Source organism: Drosophila teissieri, chromosome X, assembly GCF_016746235.2.
Source record: "Drosophila teissieri strain GT53w chromosome X, Prin_Dtei_1.1, whole genome shotgun sequence".
Classification (NCBI taxonomy): Eukaryota; Metazoa; Arthropoda; class Insecta; order Diptera; family Drosophilidae; genus Drosophila; species Drosophila teissieri.
Window position 1 is genome coordinate 11,744,681 of NC_053034.1, and position 26,689 is coordinate 11,771,369.

The 26,689-nt window shown below is 42.9% G+C and overlaps 5 protein-coding genes across 6 annotated transcripts; 4 read left to right on the forward strand and 1 right to left on the reverse strand.

Moving 5' to 3' along the window:
• The first annotated feature begins 665 nt into the window (after positions 1-665).
• LOC122623487 (septin-2) lies at positions 666-11,599 on the forward strand. The gene is made up of 5 exons (XM_043802682.1): positions 666-874; positions 1,439-1,784; positions 9,216-9,675; positions 10,006-10,408; positions 10,495-11,599. Exons 2-5 carry the CDS (start codon positions 1,601-1,603, stop codon positions 10,753-10,755), a joined length of 1,308 nt encoding a protein of 435 aa, XP_043658617.1. The 5' UTR covers positions 666-874; positions 1,439-1,600; the 3' UTR covers positions 10,756-11,599.
• Positions 11,600-12,084: 485 nt separating this feature from the next.
• Positions 12,085-15,782, forward strand: LOC122623452 (anoctamin-10). The gene is made up of 8 exons (XM_043802613.1): positions 12,085-12,456; positions 12,541-12,689; positions 12,759-12,865; positions 13,392-13,662; positions 13,737-13,949; positions 14,307-15,277; positions 15,335-15,511; positions 15,568-15,782. Exons 1-8 carry the CDS (start codon positions 12,438-12,440, stop codon positions 15,599-15,601), a joined length of 1,941 nt encoding a protein of 646 aa, XP_043658548.1. The 5' UTR covers positions 12,085-12,437; the 3' UTR covers positions 15,602-15,782.
• Positions 15,747-16,699, reverse strand: LOC122623453 (protein singles bar). Its single transcript, XM_043802615.1, has 3 exons — positions 16,202-16,699; positions 15,941-16,081; positions 15,747-15,884 (listed from the first exon to the last, which is right to left on the reverse strand). The coding sequence occupies exons 1-3, from the start codon at positions 16,511-16,513 to the stop codon at positions 15,807-15,809; spliced, it is 531 nt and encodes a 176-aa protein (XP_043658550.1). The 5' UTR covers positions 16,514-16,699; the 3' UTR covers positions 15,747-15,806.
• Positions 16,700-16,835: 136 nt separating this feature from the next.
• LOC122623454 lies at positions 16,836-17,560 on the forward strand. The gene has a single exon (XM_043802616.1). It carries the CDS (start codon positions 16,977-16,979, stop codon positions 17,361-17,363), a length of 387 nt encoding a protein of 128 aa, XP_043658551.1. The 5' UTR covers positions 16,836-16,976; the 3' UTR covers positions 17,364-17,560.
• Positions 17,561-19,028: 1,468 nt separating this feature from the next.
• LOC122623685 lies at positions 19,029-26,674 on the forward strand. Of its 2 annotated transcripts, none has more exons than XM_043802971.1 (4): positions 19,029-19,571; positions 25,476-25,554; positions 26,087-26,216; positions 26,285-26,674. In XM_043802971.1, the coding sequence occupies exons 2-4, from the start codon at positions 25,479-25,481 to the stop codon at positions 26,469-26,471; spliced, it is 393 nt and encodes a 130-aa protein (XP_043658906.1). In that variant the 5' UTR covers positions 19,029-19,571; positions 25,476-25,478; the 3' UTR covers positions 26,472-26,674. The 2 variants fall into 2 exon arrangements, with proteins under 2 accessions (XP_043658906.1, XP_043658905.1); XM_043802970.1 differs by lacking the exon at positions 19,029-19,571 and adding an exon at positions 22,792-22,946.
• Positions 26,675-26,689: the final 15 nt, after the last annotated feature.

Consider the following 26,689-nt stretch of genomic DNA (forward strand, 5'->3'; position numbering starts at 1 on the left):
GTTAAAGTTCGACTGAATTTGTGGCGCGTTGTTCGTGTGCTACGGAGGCCAGAAATCAGATATCCAGCCGCCAATGCAGCGACCTCCAATCGGTCTGTAAAAGCGTTTCAGTCGGAAAAGTTTCTTTCAAACCATAAATAATTCATTTTACTTGCTAAAATTATTTTTTTTTTAATTTTTGTTCTTAGTTTTGGAAGTTTAAAAGCAATTTTCCTGAAAAGCCTTTTTAACTTACGGTTTTCAACGCATTCTGCTTTTGTCAGCCTGCAAATTTTGAGCACCCGCTGCAGTCTCACGGTGGGAAGCTTCCGTCAGTGTGCAAATCTGGCAAGACTCTGTTAGCTTATTCAGTATTTTTTAGGTATATTGCAAACTGCACTGCAGTTAAATCTCTCCTTTTTTTTCTTAATCTAGTTGCTCTACAGTGCAATTTGTTTACAAAACAGCTTAAAAACAGTTTATTAAGTACACTTCAAGTCTTCAACAGTTTGAAATCATGTTTCTTCTTGAGGCTTAAATTTGAATTCACGTATTCAAGTCACTTGGCGCGAAGTAAGACCGTTCTCCATCAGTATTATTCGTGCGGTATTTTTGCTGGTATATTTGGTTCAAATGTTTTTGTAAATCGAAAAGCAAAGCAAAACTAAATTGCAATCAGATCTCGACGCGACGGCGATGAAGAAGCATCAGTAAAAGCGCGCAGAAAATATACGTTTAAATATATGTTCCGCTCAAATAACAATATTTTTTATTGTTATTAATATTTCCTCAGTAATACGGAATATTTCTCGCGACAATTTTTTCTTTCGTGAAGTTCTAAACGATTTTGTTGGAAGAATAGAAAACCAAAACAACGGAAATAGTTAATAACAAAGTGCGTGAGCCTATTTTTTTTTTATTATTATTTTTGTGTGTGTGTTGTGTGTGAGAGCGGTGATTTGGCCGTGTATGTGTGTGTGTATTGTGCATCTCACTGTTATTTGTGGTTGTGTAGGTCAAGGTGAAGCAGCTGCACCGTTAGTTTTCCACCCATTGACTATGCACTTTTCAATTGCAAATACATTGGATGTGCATATGTGTGGGCAGAAACCCTAAAAAGTCAATATTGCAGTTAGTAGCTCTCTTTCGCACTGCCCACCCTGCCTACCTCCCTCCCTCCCGCTCGCACCTCTTCGAGTGAGATAAGCACTAGATAAGCATGTGTGCGTAATTTACTGTTAAGCTTAACCCCTAGTAAACAACAAACTTAAAATATAATGTAAAATGTGATGTTCAGAAATAATTATATAGGAATAAAAATATAAAACAGTAACAATTACACAGTAACTAAAACTAATTAATTATGCACAGATAAAACTAAATGTAGATTCTCGGTACTTAAATTTGATATAATTTATTAAATACACCAATTCTATTACACATTAAATATTGAATTTAGTGCCATTTTAATGAGGAAACAGTAGCAGCTGGCAACCTGCAGCAATATCAACAACAACAACACCGGATTGTGCAACCTGCAACTTGCAACACAGGCGTCAAAACGGCGTTTCTACCGCAGCGTCGCCTCTTCGGCGGCGGCAATGTGCCCCCCTCGGCGTCCATGAAGCACCAGCCGCCGCCCCCGCCACTCCCCCTCAGTCAACCGCCCTCCATGGGCGGTGCAGCGGCGGGGGGCGTGGCCAGCGTTATAACCAGCATGAACGGCAGCAGCAACAACAACAACAACAGCAGCAGCGTCAGTGGCATTGAGGCGGTTAAATGCCGACCACCCATTTACCCCAAACGTAAGTAAATCCCTCTTTCAAGGGTGCACACAGATTTGTTGACAACAAAAAGCGGACGAAAACATCAAGGGGTTAATGAAGCAGTTCGAAAAGGGGTTCACAATATCACAATACACTACTTACATACATATGTATATACTTTTAATGCGTAAAACAGTTTCCTAGAAAACTCTGGGATTCTCATGTCACAAGAAAAGGACGAAAATCAAAAGAAAACTATATTTTAGTATTTGATACAGGCTACTTCTATAAATTTTATTTTTGGCGCGCAATTCATTCATGCATTTGTATCGATACCTGGAAATATAAATGTAATAAAATTATATGATATTTTGAAAAAATGAATCAACGGAAGATAAAACAGATCATTTTCCCTGGGTGATGCTTTTAATAGGGATTGTTGGTTACACTATTTCAATGGTATTTCATAGTAACTCATATCTATGATGTACATATAGCTTAATGAAGCCTACCATGGCTCAAGTTATCACACCTACCAAGTTGATACCGAGAACGACCTTTACAGATAAAGGTTGAATTAGTTGTGGGCGCAGTATTCCAGTTAACCGAATGAAATATTAGTTTAAAGAATGCGAATATATTTTCTTTTCTACGTCTAACAAATTAATTTAAATTCCACATCTTGGCTCGCAGTGCACTTGGGTTCTCCTGCTCCACGGGCCAATTGCCTTCGGCTGGATCGATGCTATCTGGCATTTGGCATTCGGTATCTGGTAACTGGGAGTTGAGATCTGGGATCTGGGATCTCGATAGGCTACCCCATTACGTGGCCCACTCCGCTGTTTTCCGCCGACAAGAAAATTGGCTGGCCAGTTGCCGAGGCAACTACACATGCATGTATGGATGTACATATATACTGTATGTATTTTCCGATGGTTTTGGTTTTGGTTTCGGTTTTGGAGGAAAGTCGACGGCGGCTTCCTTTCCTTTTTTGCCCACTTCACTTTGTTTTGGCTTCGCTTTCGCCTTGGATTTTTTCATCAACTTTTTCTTGGCTCTGGCTTTTGGACTTGGGCGGGGGGTTCGGACTGAGTTGGTTGTTGCGACTGCCGTTTTTGGTAGGCGTAGACTTTGTTTTTATTTTTTTCCCCCATGTTTTCTATTTGGTTCCTACTTCTCATTTTTTGTGTGGCTTGCAGCAGGCCGCACCCAACACCCAACACCCAGCACACTCCCATTGCAGATCGGTCTGGGCCTTGGGCCATGGGCCTTTTGGTCTTGGCCATTTGGCATTGGCCTTAGCATGGTAACTTGGTAACTTGGTTACTTCGGTGGCAACGTGACCGCAGCTAACGGTTCTCCTGGTTGACATGTCGTTAGTGGCCGATGAGCATTTGTGTCGCCGATATCGGGCTACGTCCCCAACTTGGCCGAACGACCCATTGGAATCGATGTTTACTGTACCACACCGCAAGAAAGCGATAGCAGTTATGGCCTTTTCAATGGTTATTATTATTTATTGTTTTATCTACATATCTTTATTACATAGATATATTTTTTTAAATATAAACAACAACTATACAAATGTGGGAAATGGAATATTTTAGAAAGTCATCTTTATTTTGTGCAATATTTTCATTAGAGAATTATTAATCGACGCATAATTTGATGAGCAATACTTACTTAATTTTGTTAGCATAGTCATTGGCAAACCCATGTTTACATACAGTCATAGCCAAAGACCTAGAATCGGACGTGATAAGATAAACACAATTCAGCGAGGTCTAATAGTATTTATAAATAATGCACTGAGCTCACGTTAGGTGTTGTTTTTATTGTGTTGTTGGATTTTACAGTGTTTGCTTGCCATTAAATAAGTAAGCCTATTTGAAAATACATTTTTATGGGTCATCAAATGGAATAACTTACTAGCCAATCAATTTATTAAGTTTAATCTGAAAACGGAGTTTTATTAAATACCTACAGCTGGAGTCAGTTAACTTGTGTTCACTGTACTCGCAGCAGCTCTCCCCAAATGGCGTTCAATTAATTGATGCATCGGGAAAAATCACGCTCATCGATTGTCTAAGTTTAGTCATCCATTTCATCCATTCCATTTCTCAATTGTATGGTGCCTTTCCTTCGTCGCATTCCCAGTTTTCCAAGTTGCAGTTCCAATTTTTTATATGGCAGGCTTTCGTTTGTTAGTTCCAATTAAAAATGCAGCAGCTTAGCGTTTAAAAACTCATTAGGAGCCAACTCCATTGTTATGGCAAATGCATACACATGTTCCCGCCAACCCCCGCCGCCCCCCTCGCCACAATTGTGAATGTCGTTCCCTTTTCCCGATGTCTGCCACTATATGTTCTTCTATATGTTTTCTCACTCATTGTTCAAATGCGGGGGCGTTTGTATGCAGTTGCACAGCAGCGGTCAAGAATGCAGCAACACGGTTGGGTAAATATACATATGATCAAATCAATGAATCAAAATGAATAATGCGTTCTGGATTATCTCTCATTCCCATTTACGTCTTAGTAATCCCGACTCTACTTCGCTGCCCTCGTCTGTGCGCAGTGCACAGTGGGAGTGGAATTTTCATGGCAATTAGGGAAATCAGTGCATAAAGCTGTCAAATTCCCCATTCTGTGAAAAGGGGTTAAGTGTCGGGGGGCTTGGTGCTGCAATGGCACATATTCTGATGTTTTCGGCTATATGAGTATGTACATGGATTATAAATAGAATGCGTAAATCAAGACAGAGTGCATTTCGGCGGGAATAGACCTACATATCTGCATAGAAGTGGTGGGATGTCAAAGGCGGGACAGATCCATTTCAAAGATCAAAGTTTCCATAATAATAGCTCTTTAGCTATATATGTATGTATGTATGTATGCGTATTTCACCGCAAGTATTTAAAACTTCTTGTTTAGTCTTGGAAATCAAACGAAATGTGCCTGCAACTAAATTTACACATTTTTGAAATCTGTCTAATCGATCAAAAAAACAGATGGATGTGGTTTTCTATGTTGAAATCTGAATTGTTAATACTTTGGCCTCATACATCCATTTTTCCCTTTCGAGGTCCGAATTTGTTAGGCTATTTTGTGTATTTCGGATCGAGTTCAAAGATAAACAAAGATACATTTTCTGGGTGTGGAAACTGAAGAAGTTCGAAATCCGAACAGTTGGAAAATGCTTCTCTGGATGCGAGAAATTCCCTTGAAATTCCCTGTGAAAAGCTGCCTGGGGAGGGGGTTGACATGGGTGGTGGGGAAATGGGAGGCGGTAAACCTGGCCAGCTACTTCAAATGCCGTCAATTGTTTTGAAAGTTTTCAGCGTGTCAAGAGCGGAGATGCGGCTATTTATGGAACAGCGCAACAAGGCACCAACGCATGCCCTTGGATGTGTGGACAGGCGTACAGTGAAGCCTGGCCAAGTCGAACCTGTTAGTTCGGGTTGGTAGGAAGTAGGTTAATCCATAAGATTAAAGAACTTTTACGTAGAAAAACCTACCATATCATATATTTCGATTAGAAAAGAAGCTCAGTAACAAATATTGGTCACATTGGAGCCACTGCTACCATGGCTCCTGTCAGCTCGCCTTTGTTTACCTAACCAAATGCCTGTGAGGCTGGTCTGGAAGTGGCAGCAAAGTGAGCGGAGAAGAAACCCAATGCCGATGCACGTTCGATGGCTGCATCGAGAGTCACTCCAAGCCCCCAAAGACCCAGAAGTCCCCCAAGACCCCCAAGTCCCCCCTCCAGATTCCAGATTCCTATTTCTCCGTCTGGGCACTCGTGCGTTCAACGAGCCACTCGAACTCCAGAAAGTGGAGGAACAAGATGCGTAGGGCTCCAAGAAAATATAACAAGATTGGAGGGCTGGCTGGGGCACCGAAGTCGCCAATGCTCTATTAAAAATTCCAGACCTAATTTGTTTCTATTCTGAATTATATATCCTACACTTATGCCTTATGTATTGATTTTAAAATATTTTATTTATTTTTGCATTGTGGCAATTACCCTAAAAAACACACATTGATAATAATGTGGCTGTCAGATTTCCCAAATAGTTTATTTATACTATGTGAATTCAAAACCTAAACAAAAGTGGTAGAGCCTTTGGTATAGGGAAGAAAAGCACACTTAAGAACATAAAAAATGAGCTGCATTTTGCAGCATAACTCGAATTGAACTTAATTGAAATGAAATTGAGATGGTTGAAAGGAGGGGGGAGAGCACTCGCATACAAAAAGAAGGCGAATGAATGAGCGACCGAGATTGAAATTGATGTGTCGCCAAGTGTTAAATGGTCTGTCATAATGCCGATCAAGATCGTGTGTCGAGTGGCAAAGGGAAAACCATTTCCCAGGCCATTTGCCAGCGATTCCGATCAAACGATGAAATGCTCAAGTGTTTGACACCCAACAAGAACCTATCTAATAATTCCCATGTGCATTTGATCTCCCCCTCGGTTACCAATAGACTGCAAGGGACCTCTGCAAACTTATATTAAGTTGTTTATTTCATTTTTTTTCTTTGAGTGTAAAACTTTTAGCGACAGACGAGCGAGCGACCCAGCAATAATGACAGCGACAAGTCTAGTCAATGAACCACATCGATGTGTGGCTGAGTGCGGGGGGAAAGATGAAAACTGCAACGCCCACAGAAAAGCTCTTTGGGATAAACAAACGACAAGCGACAATAAGCAGCGGCGATAGAGATCTTCAGGCACAGTAAGAAATATTGGACAGAGGGGGCAACTATCAGATTTACAGAATTGAGAGCTCCGATTTTGTCAGACGAGTGTGGGTGGGTCCGGAAAATGGAAAATGGAGAGTGGGTGCGGGGTGCGGGGTATAGGGTGTTACACACAGTGGGTGCTGGCTGGCTGTGGGCGTTTTCCCATCTCGACTGATGATGGAAAAGATAAAGCAGGTGAAGGAGTAAAGCCAAAAGTTGAAAGTACTCTACTTTTCCTCAATTTCGGCATGCATTTTACACTTTACATGTGTCATGTGCTCACATTTAACGTCTTTACTTGGGATTCCGTAAAAATCGAGCCTTTCTCTCAGTGCATTTTGCATCTCACCCTTCAGAATCCCCGCTGCTGTCCATCCCCTTCTTGTTTACACAAGCCAATCTTTCAGCCGGGCCAAGTCATTGTGCTCATCAGCCAGCCTTCCTTGCGGTCTCGGTCCGATTTCGCACATTTATCCGACAGATGGAGATATGCAGCAGATATAAAGATACGACCCCACCAACAGCGATCTGGGGAGATAACTGTATCTGGGCCCAAAGACCCAAACAAATATCGTAGTCCATTGCGATAATGCGGCGCGGCAAGTTCATCCCATCCCATCCCATGTTTGCACGCGATTCGCAATAATTAAACAAAGTTTACACAAAATATTCCGAGACATTTGGCGATGATCGTGCGGGGCAAAGAGGTATTTTCCAACTGATATACCCCGATTTGGTAGCGTGCCGAGGGTGCTTTACATATATTTTGTAATCTCTTCAGTAGCACTTATGCACATAAATTAAGCAAATATTTCCCAATATTTGTTTAGCTAATAATTATTCAATATATACAATATAACACAATATCAAACATATTTATATAAGCACTTGAATCTATTTTCCTTATTATTTTCTTTCACACCACTAGCGAAATCTGTTAAGTTTACACAACATACTTTCTTTATGGCAACATATATACTTTCTATGCTTTTCTTAGTCGCCAAAGACGTAAAACTGAATCCTTATTTCCTTGGCCAGTGTCATTAGGCCGTTCTAAGGATTGGGTCCTTCAGGTTGAGGGCTTGTACTCGAGTTGCACTGTGTCACCCTGCAGAGGGGACCACCTTATTCCATATCCCCTTGGCCTTGCCAGCTGAGCGCTTTTCAAACTCGATTAAATGCGAAACGTGAGCGGGAACAATGAACTGACTGTCTCCCCGCTGAGTGACACCCTTAGGAACTCAGGAACTCAGAAACTCAGGAACACAGGAACATAGGAACTCGGTAACTTGGGAAATCAGGGGGTGAGTGCTTTACCGATCTGCGGGGGTGGGCCCGCAACCAGTGCTACCGTATCGCAGGAAGCGTGGAAGGGGAAGTGCCCAGACTGCCGCGGGGTGCGAATACAAAACGGTTTGTAAAGACATGCAAGTAACCTGAGCTGCGGGAAGAGGAAACTCTACATGTTTGCCAAATGCGGCATTGCAATGAAAACAGGAATTCGGTAAACAATTTCAAATTGTTTAAATTTTGTCGCAAACTTATAGTTTATTTTAAAAGTTCCTAACTTAGATCTAGTTTTCTTTATTCTTGAATTGGCCTAACAAGTTTTTAAGTTGCATGGGAAAACAACTATCTGGCAACCCCACTTTCGAGCAAAAGGCCCACTTTCGTAACATCTGGCCCACTTTTTTCCGGGCTTCCGTTAGTTTGAGCCAGGTCCTCGAGCGCAGGCGCCGAGAGAAGGCGGCTAGAAGGGGTGGTAGTACGGGTGAAAGTTGCATTTCGGTGTTGCCACTTAACGTATGTAACATCCTTTGCGAAGGATAGTGGGCGGAGGGTGAGGGGGTGTGGCCAAAGGGCGCTGGGGAGAGAGAGCAAGAGAGAGAGTGTACGAGAGACCATTAGATTTGAATGGTTTTAGGGCAGTTCGCTCGCCAGTTGCAGCTCCACCACAATACAATAAAGTGTTCATCAAACTCGGGGATTTATTTTTTCAACGACCAAACAACAAACAACTAGAGACTCTCACTACGAGAATAAAACCAAATTATAAAGCGGTCAAACAACAAGCAAACAAATCCAACAATGTGGCAAATTTGCTGATAAGCAGAAAGACAAAGTGAAAACCCGGAAGGCAGAAAAAGTGGCGAGGCTTGTGCCAATTACGTTTTAAGTAGGCGTTCCGTATACACACGAAAGTCGGCGGGAAGGGCGGCACAGGAGGCAGGAGGCGGAGGGAGTTACGAGGACCAAAGAACCAGGACACACACCAGCAGCAGTAACATGTGTAAGGAGCATCCAAGGAGCACAGATGGGATGCATGGGCTTCTTCCCTTCCCTTTCCCTTGCCACACTCCCAACCTGTCACCCCTTCACTCGAAAGTCATTCCCACATTTCATTTGCCTAATGAGACGGCTATGAAGTCGCTCAAGGGCCGAGATTCAAGACCCAAGTGCAAGGTCCTTCAGTCGATTAGCCCGTTTTGAGTTCTCAGTCCCCATTAAACACTTGGAGAATAAATCGGACACTTGGCACCTCAATTGCTTTAGATATGTGTCAAGGAGTGGCAATACCCTCTGCTCCACCATATGATATATAATCCCTTTTTTTAAGGCATTTTATCATAGTTTTTGAGTTCTTAAAGCCGCATACCATGAAACTACCTTATTTTTATTAAACACCTCGACTAAAATCACTGTGTATACACTATTTCCTTACAGCTAAAACGCCATCGTTCGACAAGGATCGGGACTACATAGGCTTTGCCACGCTTCCAGAGCAAGTGCACCGGAAGTCGGTGAAGCGGGGCTTCGAGTTCACCCTCATGGTGGTCGGCGAGTCCGGACTGGGCAAGTCCACCCTGATCAACAGCCTCTTCCTGGGCGATCTCTACAAGAACCGGCAGATGCCCAATGTGGAGGAGCGCATCGAGAAGACGACAAAGGTGGAGAAGAAGACAATGGACATCGAGGAGCGGGGCGTCCGACTCCGACTGACGGTGGTGGACACCCCGGGATTCGGGGATGCCATCAACTGCGAGGACAGCTGGCGCGTCTGCACCCAGTACATCGACGAGCAGTTCCGCCAGTACTTCACCGACGAGAGCGGCCTGAACCGCCGCAACATCCAGGACAATCGGGTGCACTGCTGCCTCTACTTCGTCCCGCCATGGGGCCACAGGTAGGATCCTATCTAATAAAGCACTGATTTCTCAAAAAAAGATTTTAAAAAGTAATTGAATTGATTATTTTATTGAATCAGAATATCAATACGTGGAGACTCGTTTTCAGTACAATATTGTTTTAGTGTACATAGTATATAGCAAATGGCACGATAAACAGAAATCCAATTTGAGCAATTTCTCATGCGTAACAATAAAAATATTACGTATATTAACCGATTGTTGTGTAGTGTTTCATGACAAAATGATGTACCAGTTCAGTTGTTTTTTTAATATACGATATTATACAAATGTGGAATGTAATAATGTTTGATTCAATCCCTTTTCAGCCTGCGACAGATGGACCTCGACTTGATCCGGCGGCTGCATCGCAAGGTGAACATCGTGCTGGTGATCGGCAAGGCCGACTGCCTGAACAAGCAGGAGGTGCGCAAGCTGAAGGAGCGCATCCTGCAGGACCTGGAGGACAACCACATCCAGCTGTATCAGTTCCCCGAGTGCGACTCCGACGAGGACGACGACTTCAAGCAGCAGGACCGCGATCTAAAGGCCTCCATTCCGTTCGCCGTCGTCGGCAGCAACACCATTCTGGAGGTGGCCGGCAAGAAGGTCCGGGGGCGTCAGTATCCATGGGGCGTGGTCAATGTGGAGGACCCGGAGCACAGCGACTTCATCAAGCTGCGCACCTTCTTGATATCCACGCACATGCAGGACCTCAAGGACACCACACAGGTATGTTGTTATACTTTTGTAAATGATTGAAGAAAATTGCGTGATACTTACGAGTAGTACTAATATATACGCTTGAAACATTTCAGGACGTGCACTACGAGAACTTCCGGGCGCAGTGCATCTCGCAGATTTCGCAGCACGCGCTGCGTGAGCGCGGCAAGTTGAAGCGGGACTCGATCAGCTCGACCAACGGATTCGACGCGGCCATTTCGGAGACGGACAGGCTGCTCCTGCAGAAGGACGAGGAGATACGGAGGATGCAGGACATGCTCACCCAGATGCAGGAGAAGCTCAAGCAGACCCATCTTATGGAGATGAAGAAGAATGACAGCGTGATCGATGTCTAGGGAATGGAAATGGGAACGTGTTCAATTTTGCACCGCCATATATGCATCTACCTACTATATAGGACATATATGGTGACCCAGAGAAATCCTGGAGCAGCTGCAACCAAATCGACTTTGTTTATAAGCTAGCACAGACTTTTTAAAGACAAAAACACCCAATTAAATCCAAAAAGAATTGATTAAGACAACGACTCCCCAAAAGCACAAAGAATCCGACGAACCAAAAACTTCAGACATCACAGCCTTTTTCAATTTTGTAGCTAAAGTTACGATTTCGTTAAGGACTAACGATTTAATGGAACACGTCTATATTGAGACATTAGATATTGATCAATACGATTACGATATGATACCAAAGTTTAGGGAGTTTCAAAAACTTAACGCAAGTAAATTGTTAATGGAAAAGATCAAGAAACCACAGAGGCACATAGAAGTACCGTTAACGATACACAGAGAGACATAAACAGATCCCGAAAATGTTTTAATTTATTGTACGAGAATAATTTTTTTACATTTCATTTCCTTTTGTTTTGGTTCTAAAGAGCAAAACTTGAGAAAGATCAAGTTATAAGCAAGTTTGCTTTAATTATGTGTAAAGAACTTATACCATTTATATTGTAAGAATATATCAGATCGGATGATATAGGACAAACCGCTGGAGGTTTTGGCACTGAATTACCATGAATCGACTTTCAGCAAGTTCCAATTATTTATGCTAATTACGTATTATCAGATATATGTATCTATGAACAAAACCTATTTTGTTGAAACGAATTGTTAATGAATTTATTTTAAATTAATCGATTAAGCCTTCACGCAACAACCATAATATTTAAATGAAATTATAGTCGAAAAATTATATATAAACATAGAGATTGCTAAAAATCGATTTCAAATAAAGATACAAACAATTTATGTGGTGCATTTAGTTAAATTTCAGGTTTATTTTTTCTTAAGAACAGTGGAAACAGATGTTTCTAGTTGCCACAAATGAAATCAAATTTAATCAGTTAGGCTTGAAGGTTCAACAGCAATCTATTCCATCTAATTTAGCAGTTTCCTGTTTTAATTTTTGAAAATGGTCAGTTAATTCAGCTTTGAACCGCTTATTTCTCACTGCTTGCGCACTGCTTGCCGTGACTGCTAGTCGCCAAGTGCAACAGTTGCGCATCACTGGCAGAGTTGCACACAGTTATCGATAAGTGATTGATTTGCTGCAATGCCGAAGGGCGGGAAAGAAGAGGAGATTCTAGTTAATTTAAACAAATTAAAACCAAATTAGTTGTGACATTATTGATTTATTTTTGTAGTTGTTGCTGTGGTCGTGCCAAAGAGAACCGATTCGATAACATGGCGGCCATGACGTCACGCGCCACGCAGCTGGGACAACAACAAAAACAGTTGGATTTGAACCGGCAAGAACTGAATATTTTGGCATTATTATTAAAAATTCAGTATTTCGGCATTGGCACGGGCCAAGATACTCTCATACACGCAATTAGCGCACACACGCCACCGCAAGAGCGAGCGAGACAGCAAGCACTTACTCATGCGAGCGGAGAAGAAAGGCAAAAACAAAATAAACCGAAAGAGAGAATTCTGCAATATCATATTCGGATGTGGATGTGATTGTTATATTTTGTTATTAGTTCAGCGACGCCACTCGTCGTCACCCGTAAACGATGTCCGAAGATGCCAAGAGTAAGTGCACCCAGTGAGCTGGCACTTAGTGCCACATTGCCCCGTTGCCCCATCCGCTAACCCATTAAAACTGATTATTTCCAGGTCCAGGACCACGCACGCGGAACATCATCGAGAACCAGCTGTTCCGCCGGCAGCGTAGCCTGAAATTGGAGGCACTGCAGCGCCAGCGGACCTTGGATTCCAACGACGGGGTGGAGGGATTGGGCGCAGACGCGGAACCCTTCGACAAGGTCAGTTATTTTGCATTTTATGAGGTGCTCCGCATAGTATATCTACGAGCTTTTTACCCCGAACAACAGACGCACATCGTCATCATATTCACGGAGAAGGCCAGGCTGAGACACTGCCAGGATGTGGAGAAGATCATCCAGGAGTTTGGCATCCAGACCACGCTGGAGATCGTGGGGTAAGCAGGGATTATGTTGAACAGACAACGAATCGTACAGCTTTTTTGCTTAAAAACTATTAAGAACTATTAATTGACTTTAAACATTTACCATTGAATATAGAAATGTATTTATGTAACGCACAAAAATTATGAAGTCTATATTATTAACTCGTTAGACAAAAACAAAAATAATTTTATATAATCAATAGTGTTTCGTTTAAACAAACAAAAGACAACATGGATGAATTACATAAATTATTCGACGAGTAAAAATTAAGTTTTAAAATCTTCACAGATGTTACATTGGTTGTTATGGAACAAAATAGTTAAAGTAATAGCAAAATTTCTATGAAAAACTATTAAAATCTAGGACACATCAGTAAATCAAATTTAATTAGCAAACAGCAAGTGCATTGTTTACAATGCAAAAACCAGATCTTTTCATCTCCACTTTGTTTGGAAATGAAATTCGATTTTAATATTTGTTTACAAAAGAACTTGCTTAAGTGCCTCTCCAGAACTAATCCAATTTAATTTCTTACAGAAAAACTGAAAAGTATCTATACCTGTCGGCCAGCGTGGATACCCTGCTCCGTTTGGCCGATGCCGCCGAGCTGGAGAAGATGACCACCACGAACAGCATGCAGAAGTTTAACCACGGCTGCATCTCGGACTTCCTGCTGCCCGGAATGGGCAAGGACCAGATCCTGCGCTACTGCGAGATTCCTGTTCTCATCAAGGACGTAATCCAGGATGGCATTAAGTCCTACGTGCAAAAGGGGTACATCGAGGATATGTTTCCCCTCCACGATATCGTAAGTTACGTATCCTATTCATATACATGGATAGACTGTTATATGTTGTATAATGCATCAATCTATACATGTAGCTGTATCTCGAACGCTTCAACTGGAACCTGAAACGCACCAAGCTGCCCATCGAGGACATACGGAACTACTTTGGATCCAGTATAGGTCTCTATTTCGGCTTCATCGAGTTCTACACAAAGGCCCTGATCTTCCCCTCCCTTTTTGGTATACTTCAAAATGTTTTCGAACTGAACATCTCGCTGGTCTGCAGTTTCTACGTAGTTTGGACTACGGTAAGTTTATTTGACCACTTGCAAGGCGAAACAAAGTAAACTTTTGCACAATAAAAATAAATTGCTTTTACAGCTTATAAATCTAAGTATAGCATCACTTAAGTGCTCTTAAGTTGGAAACTTTTAAGTGCTATAGTAAAAATAGCTAGCATGTATGTATTTTAAATTAGCAGTTTTACAAATTTTCAAGTTCGAATAGTTTAAAAATAAACCGACTAAATCATTGCCACAAGAAACAGTTAACTAAAGATTAAATAAACAAATACACAAGAGCGGGCATAAAACGCTATCAAATCTGCTAGTTAATAGGATTTCATTTTTTAAATCGACTATATTAACAAATTCCAATATTTTTAGATTTTCCTGGAGTTGTGGAAGCGTAAGTGTGCTGGCTACTCGTATCGATGGGGCACCATCGAGATGAGCAGCCTGGACAAGCCGCGATCCGCCTACACGGGCCAGCTGAAACCGGACCCCATCACCGGCAAGATGACACTCCACTACCCGATGCGGTACACATACCTGCAGATGTACTGCATCTCGTATCCAGTGGTACTGGGCTGTGTGGTGGCCGCCGGCTGGTTTGCCCTCTACCAGTTCCAGATCGAAGCCGAGGTGCTGGCTGATTTTGGACCGGACTCCTGGCTGCTGTACGTGCCGGTCATTGTGCAGTCGGTGCTGATTGCGATCTTTTCGTGGGCATACGAGAAGCTGGCCACATTCCTCACCAACCTGGAGAACCACCGAACTCGATCGCAGTACGATCGTCATCGGGTCAATAAGCTGATGCTCTTCGAGATCGTGAATAACTTCTTCTCGCAGTTCTATATTGCCTTCGTCCTGCACGATCTGCGCCAGCTGAAGTACCAGTTGATGATGCAACTGCTGGTCTTCCAGGTGCTTTGCATTGCCCAGGAGATTGGAATACCGCTGCTGGCGGTGATGCGCCAAAAGTACGCGGAGTTCCGGCATCGCGAGGTGGCCGAGGAGAAGCTGCGATCCATCAGTGATCTGCCGCGCTACGAGCAATCGTTCTACGAGTCCGGACTAGATGAATATCATTCCACGTACGAGGACTACCTGCAGGTGTGCATCCAGTTTGGATTCGTGGTCCTATTTGCTGCCGTTGCCCCGTTTGCCGCCATTGGAGCTCTGATAAACAACGTCTTTGCGGTGCACATTGATATGTGGAAGCTATGCAACATCTTCAAGCGACCATTTGCACGGCGGGCCAAGAATATAGGCGCTTGGCAGTTGGCCTTCGAACTGCTCTCAGTCATGTCGCTGCTGAGCAACTGCGGTCTGCTCTTTCTCCAGCCTAATGTGAAGTGAGCTATGGCGTTTACTAACTTTCTTCTTGATACTCATCCCTTCCATTCCATCAGGGACTTCTTCTCTCACTGGCTGCCATCGGTGCCGGATCTTTCGTTCGTGATCTTCGAGCACTTGCTGCTGGGCCTGAAGTTCCTCATCCACAAGGTTATCCACGAGAGGCCGCGCTGGGTGCGCATCGGACTGCTAAAGGCGGACTTCGAAACCAGCCAGGCTCTCAAGCAACTCAAGTGGGTGTAAGAATCCCAATGCGGAAGTAACTATCTAACGGACTTTGTACTTGCAGGAAATTCAAGGCGGAGGCCAACAAGATGGCCTGATGGGCCACGAGATCGCCGGATCTCCCACTCTACTCCTTTTGGTGCTAATGAAACCAGTCCATTTTAAATGTTATTATTTATAAACATACGACTAAGCGCTTTAACCGTGAATGTTCGAGACCAACGGAAATGAGGTGCCTTAAACCTAAAACTCATATAAATACGTCCACAATTTACTTAAGATACTGTTTTTGTCTGGCCGGGATTAGCGTGCCCCTCGAAAGTGACGGAACGCCAAGTAGGCATCCAGCGCGTGCAAAATTCCCGCCGCATAGCCCATGTACTATAAGTATAAGAATTAAGAGGATTATTGCCTTTATATGAATTAATAGCACTCACGTAGCAGGCGGTCATGGCCGGATATGCCCAGAATCCGGGTCGCACCAGGAACTGCGGATGCAGCCACACCACGCAGGCGAAACCCATGTAACTCGATGAGCTGAAGTACATGCAGCTGGCGAGGCCATTGAACAAGGTCTCCTGGAAGAAGAGCAATAACCACATAGTTAGATCAGAGATAATGTTTCCCTCAATTAAAATGTAATTCAATGTATAAGTAAGTTAGAAATAATCTTGTGGGAAAGCTGTAAGTCAACCTACGAAAAGTGACTGCCGGATGAGGCTGTAGGATTTGTCGGAGAAGGCGTAGCACAGGAGCAGGATGCCGGTGGTGGTGAAGCAATGGCCGGTGGTGGCCAGGAAGCTGGTTAGCGCCTGGCCAATGGAATCGGCGTATGGGACGCCGTACCGGATGAGCAGTCCCTCGCAGAGCATGGCCAGGCCCAGTTGCATCAGCTTGAGGAGGCCAATCCGCGACAGAACGAACCCGAAGTTGATGCAGGTGCAGACGCGACAGCAGCAGATCCGGATGCCCAGCGGCTGGCTCATTCCCCGAACTCCAAACGAGGCCATGGTCTGATTGCAACTGATCCGGGATGCAGCGACTCCGCTTTGTTGTATGTTGTCGTAGTGCCAGCGCTTCTATAAATAGCTTCCGAAACACATGGACCCCAAGTGGCGCATTTCCTTGCACTTCCAGTGCTGTTGCACCAAATCCACCCCAATCTCCAGCTAAATTTAGAACAGCCATGAGCAATTTTAACAATGTGCGAGGATTTGTCTATGCGCAAGGTTTCTTCCTTAAATATCCGCTTTATATATGCATATTTTATATGTTATGAATACTTTGATTATCATTTTAGTTTTAGTTTGATCCATTCACCCAAGTGTTTACTGTTCTAGCTACAGTTCAGTTTTCGTTGCCATCCAAATTCTAGTCGTTTATTCGCATCGTTCCAAAACGTAGAGCATAAATCCCCAAATTTAAAGGTCACTCGACTGCAACTGATCCTGCATCCAAAGCCCCACTTCCAGAATGTGCATGCCGTATCTGAATAAGCTCTTGGGTGGTGGAGATCGCCGGCAGCGTCGCACCCGTGATGGAGGCATTACACCGCTGCCCAGCCTGGCCAATGTGACCCAGGTCTCCATGGACACCGTCAAGTCTGCCAAATCCGCCAAGTCGGCAAAGTCAGGGAAGTCGGCCAAATCCGGCAAGTCCGCCAGTCGCCGCAGTGCCAATGCCAATGTAAATCCGTCTGAGTCCAGTGTCAGCAGCATTGAGGAGAATACGGAGCAGCCTTTGGCGACCGCCTCGGTGGCCACCAGTGCTGTTCCAGCAGACGAAGCGAGAGCGCGCCGATCCTGGTGGGGTTACTTTGGCATGAGCAAAACCAAGAAGAACAGCATTGAGTCGCTCTAGACATCCGGAGATTGGGATCGGAGCGAATTGCAATGGGTCACCAGCGGAAACATATTCAATTGGAACGCACGGATGGTTATCGATTTCGATTTGGAGTCTCTCTTTTAAAGCAATCAAAAATCACAAAGCTATTGCTTTTTCAGTTTCGAGATATAAGTTAAATTAAAATTTTAATTTTTGCGCCACTGGAACGCTAAAATTGCTAAAGTTTTTATATGGGAGCTACTCTAATACCATTTTAATCGTTTTCAGAACTAATATATTTTAATAACCGTGTTCAAAAACATTTGTTAGGCTTCCAGATCTCATCGAACTGTCAGTAAATTTATAATAGATAAATGTCCGATTTAAATAGGTGTAATTTTCCACGGCTATGAGATAATAACGCGGGGTATCCTAAAAACATGCATAATCTAAACTGAAATTAAGCTGGCAACTAAATTGGCCAATAAATCAGGGAAGTTACGGCCAAGTACTTTCACTTTCCCCGTAGATCTGTACGTCCCTGCGCTTTCTTTGTGCCCACTCTGTTCTCCGGTTTCTTTGGCCGATCGCTTGGCGCTCTAGAAGATCGTGTTGTGCCCGTGGGCGGGGGAGGGGGCGTGGCAGGGGCAGGGGCGGGAAGTAAACAAAGCTCAAACGTCGGCACCGCCAGCGATTAGTGTAATTTATCAGTCGCAACGGCAATTTATATGGCTAAGCTCGATCGGTGGGATTATATTCATATACGAGTACGTCCATATATACATATACATATATATTTATATAAATGTTTATGGGAGGAGCGGTGCTTGGAGGGAGGGGGGCGGCGATTGCGGGGGTGGATGCTTTTTGACAATAAAATAATGTGGCTGTTATCACAAGTAATTGTTGCTGCCGGCGATTGTTATTGTTGCTCCTACCGCTATTGTTGTGCGCAGTCGGTTGCGTCAATGGGCAGCTGCACTGCGAGAAACCCGTACTAAGCAAGGGGCAATTAATAATTATTTTGAAAATTATACCATTAATACTGATGGTACATTTGATTTTCCATTTCAATACATAAGCATTGAACTACTTTAGATTGATATAATCAGGCATTTATTTGAATTTCATCTTGATTCTTTTAACGCACGCAAATATTTTCTGTCAATTTGCTTAGAAATTTTTTCCAGTGAGCTGGAATGGAAGATAGCTATAACGATGACGCTCCAGAAATGCTGTAACAAGTGAAACCGTTCAGAATTTGCATAAATCGTTTGCCCCAGCGGGAATTTTGCAATCTGCAATTAGGAATTTGCCAATTTCGTCACGAATTTTGCACGTGCATAAGTCATTGGAGTGAGTTAGTTAGTTCCCCCACTTCGAATTGTGGAATGGAAGGTATTTTCCAATTTACCCATCTTCCAATTTTCCTCTGTTCTGCTTTTCCGACTCACAACAAAAACGACGACGACGACGAGGGCGGCGAATATCTCTTTATGCTCTCGCGTTTATTTTTAAAGTCAAGAATACGATAAGATATATACGTATATACTTAAGCGTCTACGGTTAAAGAAACGTATATAATAATATAATATCCGGCGATCGGTCAGAAAATGGGAAAGCTCTGTCTGCCTTTCATTGGGGCAAATGCCTCTGACGTCGCAGCAACCAAACAGAAAAACAATTTGAAAATGTTCAAATCTTTCAATGTTTTCAAGTGAAGAAGCGAACAAACAAGGGCTGTAAATAATCCGCATCGCGTCGTGTTGCACTGAAAAATCACTTGTAAATTGTTGTGTCATTAATTGCGCCAAGAGTGAAGACTGAAAGACTGAAACACTGAAAACTGAAAAAAACAAGCAAAAAGTCGGCACAGTGCGCTGATTGTTGACTCAAATTAAAAGTGCGACAAATTCTCGCATTCATTCTCATTTTCAGTTGCATTTTCGGTTTCAGTTTTGTATTTGTTTATTTCGGTGTCGGTTTAATTTTGCTCGCCTGACAATCTCCAAATCGCCTTTAAAAAACGTACACAACAACGGGGCATTTAATTAAATAAATCGCAAACATCAGTCAACGGCCAGTTATTTCCAGCCGCCAAATCGGACATTAAATCGGACATTTGGACATTTGGACATTTGGACATTCGGACACTATACTATATCCACACATTTCGAGAGATCCCATCTGGCGAGAGAACCCAGAACACAGAACAGGAAACAATTGAAATCGGCTGAGAAATCGGTATTTATGATGGGAAACTTGGCCCAAAGCTTTTTATACACAAATTCTAGACCCATTTGGTGGGGCCAAAATGCCTAAAATCCTAAAAACATCAGCAATATAATTTAACATATATATGCATAATAGTAGATGTTTAAAAATGCAAACTAGTTTAGCCAACATAACAGAGAAGCACTCAAGAATGTTTTCTAAAAATCCCGCGCAATATTTGAGATGCTTTAAAAGTATCTATGTATCTTAGAACACATAACAAGAGTTGTTATGACCAATTTGAAAGTGGAAGAACGTGGTTTTCCCAGAACTGCGCCACGTAAGCAGCCCTTAAACAATCGCCAACTGTTGGCTGGCCAAACAAATCGCTTTTCCCCATTAACAGCCAAATGCAGCTGTCAATTGGCAACAACTTGCTGGCAAATAGCAAATATTTTCCCAACTCAACTCAGAGTTGGTAAGGCAACAAGTGGAGGAGCACAAGTGCGAACAGCAGAAGTGTTTGATACATTTCATTTATATTTTTCCATTTATTCGCTGAAACGCAAATTCATGGGGCAACAACAAGCAGCTGAAGAAGGGTTCATTTCTTGGGGCGAAAGTCGCACTGAAGGGCCGTAAACAAAACGCCTTATCTGGGCCAACATCGAACGCAGATAATGGCCAAGTGCCTGGCCAGTCTGGCACACTGATTGACTATTATACATATACCCATACACACATTGTCTCTATATAGCTGACCGATCCGATTCGATCCGATGCGATGCGATCCTAGTCCAGAAGTGGGCCTGCGATTGCGACTTATTTATAGCAATTTGTTTGCCGCCCCTCGACGTCACTGCCATTTGCCATTTGCCATTGTCATGATTTTTGGAAGTCTGAAAACGTAGAGGAACGTAGGTGGAACTGGGGGACTTTTAGACGCACGCTTGTGCCGAAAGCACAAAGTTTGTAAATCAAGTACACTCGAACGCATATCGCCAGGAAATAAGTGCCATATAGAGTGCTATATACCCTCTTCTGCAAACCGCTAATATCAATTTAACTGTTTGGCTTGCATCTTGGAAGAAAGTGGATAGGTGCAACTAAATATCTGCCTAATTAAGTAGTTAGTTAAAATACGGCCAAGGTAATTAACACAATTAAAAGCACTGAAGCTTAAGTATGGTTATAAAAATATTCAAAATGTCCAAATTTAATTGGAAATAACAGCCAGTTTCTCTCAGTGCACTACTCACTGCGTGCCCCGCACCGGAGATGAGTTGACAGAATGTGAACAAGTTGTCCGCACTGCCCATTGATTGGAAAGTCCAAGATGATCACATGGCCCGTCTATGTTGATGGACTATATCTTCTGCAACGCTGCGTGGAAACTGGGAAAACCCCGTCTGGAGTGACACTGCAGTTCGGTGTAGAAATCCTTTGGACATGATCAGCGATCCGAACTAGATCGCCGAAATCTTATCTTTAAAGACAAACGCGACAGCACTCATAAGTTTAATTACTGAATATTATATGTTCATGCCATACGAATAATCGTAGTCATTGCCATTTAATTGGAAACTAAATAGGTTGATAGCAACATTTTGCTTTGAATGTTCACGGGACTTATTGTGATCTGAAGATATGGAATTCTTTTAAACTCCATAAGCTAACGAGTATCTGAAAAACATGTATCTTCAAGCGATCGATTCAAACATCGATGATTCACCCACTGATGGATGCAAAGCGGAAGAATCTTCCCATCCGGAACGGAAAGTTCCGGAATAGAAGCCACTTTGCGATTGCCAATTTGCGGGAGAAAACAAAAAACAGTTTGCCCGTCTGTCGTCCATCTGCGTCAATGCGAAAACACTTGTCGCCCACTTGTTAGCGAAGTGGGCGTGGCCGGAGGTGTGCTGACACACAAGCAATTGGGGGCGAAAGAGTACGAGTAATTTTTCAGAAATGAAACCTTTTTTTATGGGTACACTGTAACCTTAAATGCTAACTCAGCTGATTTAGGCATATGGAGACAGCATTTTCATTGGGTCACATTTATAATAAAAGAATATGCAAGATGCTAATATATATTTATAAATACTTCAATGGTGAGGATGTTGCTTTCAGTTCAAGTTAGGCACTTCCCTTATTTGTTACTTGTATGTTACTGCAATCAGCTCTACTATCTTGGCCGCTGCTGTGAGCGCCCTTACATGTACCCGAGTACCTCGAATTCCTTTCCAGTTTCTCGCGGGGATCGTGTTGTATGCTGCTTATCAGCAAATCGATAAATCATGTTCCCAGGGGTTCGGCAATGGCGATGGCGATGGCGATGGCGATCTTCCCCCACCTTGATCTACTGTAGATGCCGTTCTATTAGTAGTAAGAGTAACTGACTTGATCGCTGGCATTGAGGCGCTGGCATCGCTTTCATTTGGCTACAATTTCAATTTCAATTCCATGGCGTTCGTTACATTTTAATTAGATTTAAGATCATTTTCGTATCGTTTCGCATTGTATCGTATGGAAAGTAGACCCGGCTCAACTTGACAGAGATCACGTCCCCGCACTCCTCCGATCTCCTCCTGCTTAACCCCAAGATTCTGGGTAGCCGAAAATATTCTACCCTTTTTTGTCTAATTATTATACATTTTGAAATATTTCGTTTCGTAGTATACATCCTACGCCTTTAAAGTTGATTTCTTATATGAGGCATAACCACGAATGGCTTAGTCTACTCACCTTAAACGAAAACATTATTTAAAATTTTCGTAGACTGTGGAACTGATACAAAAAATAAAATCCATTCATTTTAATTAATGGTAATTAAATCAAACACGCTTCGGCCAACAGTGCGTATGAGTGATAGACGTCTGAAGCGCTCGTGTGTGCATTTAGTTAAGTTATTGTATATTGTATATTGTATATTATTGTTTTATCTACTCGTGTGCTAAGCAAATCAAGAAAAAGTACTTGAATGTGAAATCACCGAATTGCGCAAAATTAGTGCAATTTGTTGAGTTTTCCGTTGCATAACCCAGCTAGAATACTTTTGAATAGCTTCGAATTCTCCTGCTACTTGTACATCATAGCTGAGACCTTGCCCACTTTCATGGGGCTGAGTGGGGCCCAGCACAAGGTGCTTGGCCAGTATAGGGTTAAGCCGCCTTTCTCGGCGTTCTCGCGACTGCGCAGTCGGCGTCGCAGCCGCCGCTTTTGGCGCAATCGAAAGTTACGTTTGGGCTTTACGTAGAGCGCATTAGTCGAACGCCGATTGTCGGCGGCATTAGTTCAGAGTTAAGACTCAGAAACGAGCATAATACCCAAATACAATTCCCAAATACGATTTAACTGCGATACATATAGTGCACCACCGCCACCTTGGAGATATCGACATTGCAAGTGAGTGGATCGTACTTAGCCAATATCTGGAAAAGTGCTGCGAAATCGAGTGGATTGGATGGCTGATTGCTCTGAAGAGGAATTGCGTTTGCAAGAACGATCGTCAGTGGATAATCAAATGATTGGTGTGAATTTGGACAGCGAGTTCTGAATTTATTTTAATGTGCAAATTTAGATGATTGCCGAATTTTAATTCGAAAATCTCGCCGCAGTGCCATTTACGAGCCGTAATTTGTGCCATTAAATTGCAAATTGTTGCCACCACAAATGATTAAATTAATTAAATTATTAATGGCGCGGTGGCCAAACAACTACAGAAGATGCGACACTATAGTATAGCTTAATATATAGTATATAGTATGTATATAGTATATATAGTATATAGTATATATACATATGAAACTAGCTGAAAATCGTGTTCGCATTTCTCCAGCGATTTTGCATGCAATCCCGCTTTCCACATCCCATTCCTTCCGGTTCATCCCACGATAAAACTATAATATTAACTAAAAGTGCCCACAATTGGTTAATTGTCTTAACTTGCGAGAATAATATGTTTAAAATGACAAGTGCAGATGGGAGACCATGATAGGATAGACTCTCTTACTTTCTTCTTAGTTCAGTGTATTTATTCCAGTTTTAAATAGATGTTAGTTAATCAAGTTCTTAATGCAGAAAGCATATCCATGTCTCAGTTTCAATTGAAAAACAGCACAAACTGCATATTTATTCGAGCATTATTGAAACCTTCGAACATATGTATGTGGGTTGAACGAATAGAGTAAGCTTTTCTCTCGGTGTATCTTTTACACTTCCAGCTAGCTCTGTATCACTTAGTTTTCGATAGTTATTCGATTCGCATGCAAATCATGTGGGGGCCCCTAGAAAACAAGCATTCTGTGCTAATCAGACGGGCCTTTGAATTCCAATCATGAACCTACATCAATACATCAATTTCCCTTTTGGGCTCCCCTTTTGGCTGCTCCCAGAAGAAGCCCCAAATAATAGGTGAGAACTGGCGATATCCCCCATTGGACAGCTTTTAATGGCAGCGAAAAGGTTTTTAGTGCTTATCTTATTTGAGATACAGTTCTAGACACGAGTCTCCTTCCATTTTATTTCGGTGGATACAACAGACGCCTAATTGGCAAACGTGACAGATAAAATTGCTCTCTAATTTGGAAATATCACCGAGTTACAGTCGGTTTTTTGTGTACAAAAACAAGTAATATATTTTTACTTGGAAAATTTTAATTGGTTTTTGTGCCTATTATACATTTCACTTCCGCACTTCGCTTGATATAAATATGTTTTAAGGGGAAACTAGTTTTTAAATTTATTTCTAAAGTGTTTGCACAGCTTTTGAGTTCTGAATGGATGTCTTATCAACGTCCACAGTGAAACTTCGCCCACTTGCGATACACATAACCAAGCAAAGAATACTAACGTTTTTGGAATATTAGAGTACATTTGAATTCATTTGAGATGCATGTGTATATGTACTAGAGTTAAGGAAGTCTGGCAGCTAGTTAGTGAGTTGTCACTCACAATTAAGTGAAGAACATCAAGCATCGCTTTCAAAGCAGCGCCGTCGAAAATTGTCTGTAAACAATAAAATCAAATTAATTATGGCCAAATAAATCACCGGCATCCCAACTCGGGGGCAGAATTATTGCCCTCCGCTGCTGATAAGCGACATGGCATCGCACCGCACCGCTTAGCCGAGCTCCTCCAGCCAATTAATGAGTGCGCCGGCAGCGACGGTAGCTGAGGCAGCGGCGGTGGCTGAGGCAGCGGCGGTAGCTGAGGCAGCGGCGGTGGCTGAGGCAGCGGCGGTAGCTGAGGCAGCGGCGTTAGCAGCGATTATTGGCCAACCAAAGTTCGATGCCGGAGCGGTGAAGTCGAGCGAGAAGTCGAGCTCTGCGCTTTTTCATCTGCCGCTGCGCATGCGCATGCGTCTGTGGTTTCTGCAACTGGGGCAGTACGGTCGAAACTCCCCAAAACGCACTGATCAGAGCTTCAAATTTGGAAAATTTGGAAAATTGATGCTTCTCAGTTCGAAATTTCCAAATCCAATACCTATATATGTATATACTTGCGAGATCCCATAGTTCGCAATTACAAGAGTTTCAATTACTAATCTTTCTGCATTGGTTAGTTATTGTTTAACATTTTATATAAGCGGTTAATCATCATGTATTGCATAGAAGCTCTCTTTAATCAAGATGTTTAGTATCAGGAAAAAACAATCATTTATCAATCCCAAAGCTTTGAGCATACGTAAATGCTGAGCTCTTGCGCTATCGAAACTCCACTGTAGTTCGATTAATTAGTGTTTGATCACTGCAGTTAGCTAACTGCATTTACACAGATGTTTCACGGCCTCCTCTTGTTTTTACCCAACTTGTGCACCCAACAAAATGAATGATCGTTTCGAATTTGAACTTTTGAAAGTAATAAATTAATGATTAAATACCATAAAATGTTTATGCGTTAATCTTTATTATATATTTTTTGCATTCATTCCAGAACATGGACCTGAGAATGGAGCTGGGCGGTTACGTGCAGTCCGCCACCAACACAAAGCGCTTCGTCGTGGAGGACTCGAGTGAGTGATGGCCAGGGGGTTGCCCGGGGGGCTGCCTTCCGGTTTAGAAAGTTGAGGAAGTGCGTCGGCCTGCCGGCGGCAGTTAAATAAACCTGCTGCCCGCCGCTCCACGCATTTTAAATCGCCTCAGATCGGATTCCGATCAGATCGCCGATCGTCGTCAAGTTGAAGTTCACCGCACTCGGAGAAATAACTAGTACTTTGTAGCTAAGTCGAAAATCTTCGAATTTGGTTAAACAGTTTTTGTCATTCTTCAACTTTGTGTCAATAAAGGCTCGCCTTTCCGACACTCGATAATAAACATAATTATATTTAAGGCAGTTTAGTGCGGTGCAGTTAAGAGGCTGACTAGTCACCCATGTTTATACTATATATGCATATTATTTAGAGTTTGCTTTAGCTTTACAGTTGACCTTGGGTCAATTTACATTTCACACCTGCCGAATTGGAGCAGCACGTCACCTCCAGTAGTCAATCAATCATCCACTCACTCACTCACTCACTCACCAGCGGCTTTCTCTCGGTTTTGCAGTTACCAAGGTGACTTCCGATGGGGAGCCGCACGGCATGATGACCATGGTGGCCGGATTGTCCGGCCTTTTGGCGGCCATCATCATTCTGGCCGTTCTCGTGTCCATGGTGGCCTGTCGCAAGCAGAAGAGGTAACAGCATACATGCCCTTATCATATTTTATTATGTGAAATTGATGCCTGACCCTTCACTTTTAAAGGAACTCGAACCGGAAGAGCAATTCCTCCGCCAATGTGGTGGCCATGACCAGTGTGGCGCAGGACCAGCCCCAGTTGGCCGGGAATTTGAACGCAGCGTTCGCTGAGAGCACTCTGACCTTGGACAAGGTCAAGCAGGGCACGGAGGACCAGTGGCGACCCACATCCGTGGTGGTGGAGCGGTACTAGTGGATCCACCAGCACCACCACCACCGGCAACCAGCAGCGCACGGGCACGTGATGTTTATTGTAAACGTTTGAGACTGACACTTAGCCTAAGGATTTCCATCACCATCTTTTATCTATGTATATCACATACGACACCTTTTTTTTGCTTGTTAAAATATTCTATAAAATATGTGCAAATATATATTATTTTATAATCAAAGGGAGAACTCCAACCCTGT